General features: G+C 50.7%; 1 protein-coding gene across 15 annotated transcripts in view; it reads left to right on the top strand.

Annotated features, from left to right (window-relative positions):
* Window positions 1–3,099: 3,099 nt before the first annotated feature.
* Window positions 3,100–6,000, top strand: part of LMO7 (LIM domain 7) — a 200,532-nt gene continuing 197,631 nt past the window's right edge. For 3 of the 15 annotated variants that reach the window (XM_058670637.1, XM_058670634.1, XM_058670635.1), the window contains exon 1: window positions 3,102–3,455. In XM_058670637.1, the coding sequence (XP_058526620.1) occupies window positions 3,387–3,455 (69 nt within the window). In that variant the 5' untranslated portion in view covers window positions 3,102–3,386. Of the gene's footprint in view, window positions 3,456–6,000 lie in introns of all 15 variants that reach the window. The other 12 variants (XM_058670645.1, XM_058670631.1, XM_058670630.1 and 9 more) reach the window with 8 other exon arrangements.

Raw genomic sequence — 6,000 nt, 5'->3', positions numbered from 1 at the left:
GACCCAGAAGAGGCTCCAGGCTTCTGGCTTTGGATTGGCTCAGCTCCAGCAGATGCAGCCAATTGGAGAGTGAATCATCGGATGGAAGATCTCTGTCTCTCCTCCTCTTCGTATATCTTTCTCATAAAATAAATAAATAAAAAGATACAAGGGAGGAACTTCATTCTGAGCTCCATGCAGGAGGCCAGGTGGCAGGTATCCAACTGCATGAGCCATCATTAACTGTCGTCTGAGGTGCACTGGCAGGAAGCTGGATAATAAATGGAGCACACAGAATCAGCACTGATATGGGATGCTGGTGTTCCTAGACAGCTTACCTTGCTGTGCACAGTGCTTTCTTCATCAGTCTTTTTCTTTTTTTTCTTTTGTAAATTATTTGAGGGGTGGAGAGAAAGTGAGCCCCACATAGATGTCAGGGATCCAACCCATTTAGCCGTCACCTGCTGTACACAGGGCACACATTATCAGGAAGACAGTCAGGATGCAAAGAACAGAAACTCCAAAGGGATTCCAATAAAGAATAAGGGTGTCCGAAGGAAGGTCAAAGACACTCTACCAAATATCTACCTACAACAGAACAGTCCTCAAAAAGCCAGGAAGAGAGAAATTGCTCACCACCCAGTATCTTCCACCATTCCATCTTGTGAAGTTTGACCTGATCAGAAATGTAACCATTGGACCCACTTCAGCAAGAACCATGGTCAGTTCTTGTAAACACGTACTGGTTATGTGTAACACTGGTTACACATAGTGCCAGTACAAAAGTTTAGGGGTGCGTGTAATGGCTTACTTGTCTAATTCTCTGCCTGCAAGCCCTGGGATCCCATATGGATGCTGGTTTCTGTCTCAGTTGCTCCACTTCTCATCCAGCCCTCTGCTTATGGCCTGGAAAATCAGCAGTGGATAGTTCACATGCTTGGGAACCTGCACTCATGTGGGAGACCCAGAACAAGCTCCTGGCTTTGGACTGGCTCAGCCCTGGCTGTTGTGGCCGTTTGGGAAGTGAACCAGTGGATGCAAGATCTTTCTGTTTTTCCTTGTCTCTGAAATCTGCCTTTCCAATAAAAATAATTCTAAAAACAAAAACAAAACAAACAACAACAACAACACAGAAAATAAGCCTACCAAATAAGCAAAACCCACCATCCCAAACTGAAATAAGGTGAGTGGTGAAGTCTTCATTTGGAAGAGTCAATAGATTCTAATCTGGCCTTTAGATTTAACTTCCAGGGAACAGGACATGCAGAGTAAAGATACACAGGAGACGCCACAAGGAAGCTCTAAGCCAATCCACAGGCAGAATCCCAAAATAGAGAGAGAAGGACATGATCAAATGCATTGTGTGGCCACTGATGCGATCATGGTCTCTAAGCAGTGAAACACATTTTGGGGTCAGCTAGGGAAATCAGAGCCTGGGGGTGGGGTGGGAAATGATACAGTAGGGAAGTGTCTTAAAAGTAAATGTATATGTATTTTTTTTTATCATTCAGGGCTGAAAAATTACATTTAACTTTAGAATTCTGCAGCAGAAAAGTGAATAAGGCAAGAGGTTAGCTGTTAAATAGATTCTAGTAGAAGTGGTCCTTCTGCTGTTAGTCATGGTAAAACGTAAACAGCAAACCAGAAAAAAATAAGAGTCACTTCCTTTTCAGGGGCGTGTGTGTGTGTGTGTGTGTGTGTGTATGGTTACACATTGTCATCTTTCTCCCCTGGGGGAAGCAAACAGGGTGAGATTCAAGGGCATACAGACACAAAAGTCCCAGGGAGTCCAGAGAGATGAGCAGCTTCATCCACTTAAAAAACAAAAACAAAAATAAATCAAATAATTGTTTTATGGGGCCTGGGGAATGATTGGATTGGGTAATTCTCTACCTACAAGCTCTGGGATCCCATATGGGCGCTGGTTTATGTCCTGGCTGTTCCACTTACTGTCCAACTCCCTGTTTATGGCTTGGGAAAAGCAACCGAGGATGGGTCAAAGCCTTGGACCCTGCACCCACCTTGGACCTTCCACCCACGTGGGAGACGTGGAAGAAACTCGGCTCCAGCCGTGGTCATTAGCAGAGTGAACCAAAGGATGGAAGATCTGTCTCTCCATCTCTCTGTAATCTGCCTTTCCAATAAAAATAAATAAATATTAAAAACCCTATTTATTTAACTTGAAAGAGTGACAGAAAATGCATCTTCCAGGCACTACCTTACTCCAAGGATGTCGGCAGCCAGTAGAAGCCCCAGCCAGACTCCTTCCTGGTTTTCCACGTGGGTGACAGGGGCCCAAACACTTGTACCATCTTCTTCAGCCTTTTCAGGCACATCAACAGGGCAGCGAGGATGCCAAATGGCACTTTGATTTGTGTCTTGATTTGGCCTCCAGTGTGAGAAAGTGTTCTGTTAAGCCCACCCTCCGACTTCCCTGAGGCCACAGCGGATACTACAGGACGGGTCACCCTCCTGCCCCTCTGACAGTGCCCGAAGTAGGAAAGGTCGCATTTTCTGGTGAGAAGATCTGAACAAGGCTGACCCGGCTGCAGGCGGGAGAATCGCAAGTTTCCTTCGCTTGAGTGAGCAGGACCCTTCCTTTATGCACACCTGGAACCGCGGCTCAGTCGGGCCGCTTGGGGCTGGAGGATACCTACTGCAGGTGGAGGAGGTTACTACCCTCACCTGCCGCCAGGTGGGTACCGGGGGCGGGACCGTGGATTTAAGTCCGACCACAGCTGAGGGAGCCTTCGGCCTGTTGCGCGCCCCTGCGGAGGAAGCTGCTCGGCCCGCAAAGGTGCGACTTTGCAAGGCTATTCTCGGTACCTCAGGCTGGCTGGCGGCCTCGGCCAACAACACGTCCCTTCCAGAAGCTCCGAGGGGTAGGAGGTGGCCGGGCGGGCGGAAGTGAGAAGGATGCGGGCACATTCCCTGGAGGCGGGGCTGCGGTCCCCAGGGAGCGGTGGCATCTCCCCGCCCAGGCTGTGTGACCACAGAGGCTGCAGCTCCGGGAGCCCCGGGGTGGCCGCGGCGGAGGCGGACGGAAGCGGGCTCTGGGCGGGCGGGACCGGGGCGGGGCCGGGCGGGGCCTCGCGGGGCGGGTAGCGGCCGAGCCGTGCCGTCCGAAGCCCGCAGTGTGGTCCGAGCCGGTGCTGCGCGCGGTCTTGCGTCCCTGCCTGCACTCCTGTGGACCCCGGGACGCTTTCGGGAGTGTCAAAGAGGCAACGTCTCCAAGTTCTTGGAGGGTTTGCGAAGTTTAGCCGAAGAGGAGATAGCGCCCGGCGTCGCGCCGCCAGAGCCGAGGCCGGGACAGCAGAGCGCGCGTGTCCTCGTAGCCCGCCGGGCCGAGACGGGTGCAGCCCGCGCCCCAGTGCACCCGCTCCGTCTCTCTCTCTCTCTGCCCCGTCATGGACGGGTTGGAAGAGGCGGAGGCCGACTGCTCCGTAGCGTTCGCCGAGGCTCAAAGATGGGTGGAGGTGAGTGCCTTTGCCGACTCGCCCCCTCGGCGCGAATCTGCGGGCTCGTGGCGGGCGCTGGTGTCCCGGCCGCCGGGTGCTTTGGAGCGTCCGCCCTAGACCCTAGTCTGTCAGTGCCACGGAGCGGTTGGCTTAGGCATGCAGCCGGGGGAACTTGGCAAGGCTTTGCTGTCCTGCCGCTTTTCTTGCACAGCTTCGTGTAGCACTCCCCCGACGGTCCCGCCGGAGTCCTGGACGCGCGCCGCGGGCTTCTGGGCAGCGCGCAGCCCTGAGGGCCCCAGAGGGGGCTCCGGCCCGTGGGGCCCGGTGGCCCGGTTGCACAGAGCTGGCTGGGGGACCACCGAGCTGGCTACAGGTGGGTGAGTGTGCAACGTGGGAGGACGCCTGCACAGTTGAGGTCTCGGCGGCTGCGGTCGAGCTCAGAGTGTGGGCGTCGGGGACCGCCGGGCTTGAGGAGACAGAATACCCGGGCGTCACCCGCCCAAGAGCTGTGAACTTTGCCAGCTGTGCGTGGCCTACTGGCTTCCCTTCTTTCTCTCTCCACCCCTCTCCCAATGGAACTGGTGTCCGCGTACTTTGGGGCGCCGTTTATCGGTAGAAGGGCCTTGAAAGGCGACATTTGTAATACACCACTAGGATCCCCAAAGTCTTCAAGCAGATCTGAATTAGAAACAACTGGCTGTTAGAAAGCCGTGGCCTACACCGCTTTTGCAGTCATTTAGGGGTTATTGATGCCACGTGCGAGTTTGCTCGGTGTACTTAAAAATTCGAGTTAGGTTTAAAGGTTAGTCCTCAAGAACAAGAAGGGCATATTCAAGAATTCCAGAGCGGACAGGATTTTAAAATGACTCGTTTTTCTGGAAAGAAATACATGCTTGCATGTGGGAAACATAAAGAGAATAAATTCAAATGCTTCGTTTCTTACACTAAATTGAAGGAATGTGAAATGTGAATTGCGTTAGCCAGTAGGAAGCGGAGAGGTCTAAGAAACCAGCTTTTTGGTGCCTTTTTGGGTTACAGCCTTGAGCTGATCTGAAGGTGACTCTGAAAGGTGTGAGGCGAGGGCGTGCATGGATGAGAGCAGCATAAACATGGTATTTGGAATTGAAATGAGAGTGGAAAAATTCCAGCAATGTAGTTAAGAGCAATAACCTCCCTCATCCATAAACTTTCTGGAGTCCAAGCTTCCAACGGTAATTTTCCAGCCGCTCTCCTGTGTAATTTTAGAAAACACACTGACCGTTGTGTGTGTGTGAGCTTTGGGGTGGAGGGAGGGAGAGGGCCAGCAAGGCATATGTGGGCGTCTCGTGGTGATGCCTGGCTCCCGTGTGGAGGCTGTGTTGTATATGCCTCGTATAAGCCTGTGAATGTGGATGAATTCTGTAGTATGCAGGTGCTTCCGAGCTCAGGATTCCTTGTTTGACTAGCTTGTTGGTGACCGTTTTGTGAGAAGTTTGTATGTGATGAGTCGGGAGTGTATGGGTTGTAAGGAAAGGTGTCGTCTGCAGGCTGGTGCTCCGTGCTTCCTGTCTTCCCACTCTATAGGAAGGTGTTTATCATTGATCATTTTCTAAGGTACGTATTTTTCATTTATTTGGAAGGCGCAAACACACACAGGTTATACAGCCTCTGGTTCACTCCCCAATCCTTTGGCAGAGACTGGGCCAAGCCAAAGCCAGGGGCTGAAAACCCAGCTTGGGTCTCTCCCTTGGGCGGCAGGGCCCAGCCATGGAGCCATCAGCTGCTGCCTCACAGCGTGTGCGTTAGCAGGAAACCAGAATCAGGACTTGAACCCAGGTGTTGTCAGCAATGTAACTACGATGTTAGACACCTGCCCCTGGCAGCAGTGATTTGGTCCATCATTAAGAGAAGCTTTAATCTTTCTAAAGATGCTGTCAGATCCATTTAATGTAATTAATGAAATTAAAGGTAAGTGATGGTTTCCCTGAATCTGCTTGTATCTTCAGTAACATACATATTCACATACCTTTTTGGAATATACTGGCCATTTGATGTGATGGTGGAATGGGCCTGGTCAGATTTATTTCTTCAGTTTGTATTCATGCCTCCTCCTCTTTTGTTAGCTTTTCTTTTACAACTGCAGCAGATAATTGAATTTTCTTATAAAAATAAGCAGAGTCATTGTTTCTGTCTTGGTCACAGCCTCTTCATTGTAAGAGTGCTGGTACTTGAAAATGAATGTTTTTATGAAGCACTTTGTAAAGTGAATTATGATGTGAATTTTTCTCCCGTTTGCTAATATCCTTGCTCCATTTTTGTTCTTCTTCCTTGTGTGTTGAAGCGTAAGTGGGCCCTTCCCATATGTGAAAGTGCATATGTATACTCATACCTTTTTTGTGTGATTTTTAAGTTTATTCTCAGATACAGCTTTGGCTATCCCCAGGTCAGGACACTTCGGTAAAGTGGGCTGCCTCTTTTGGAACTCCCATTCTGGCTGGTGTGGCAGGCAATTTCTGACTCAAGTAAAGTTTGGTTTGCTCAAAAAACAAAGAAAAACAACCTCCAGCAACCTTGTGAAACTTGG

Source organism: Ochotona princeps, chromosome 12 (assembly GCF_030435755.1).
Source record: "Ochotona princeps isolate mOchPri1 chromosome 12, mOchPri1.hap1, whole genome shotgun sequence".
Classification (NCBI taxonomy): domain Eukaryota; kingdom Metazoa; phylum Chordata; class Mammalia; order Lagomorpha; family Ochotonidae; genus Ochotona; species Ochotona princeps.
The sequence above is the reverse complement of the archived record's forward strand: the minus strand, read 5'-3'. Positions and strand labels throughout refer to the sequence as shown.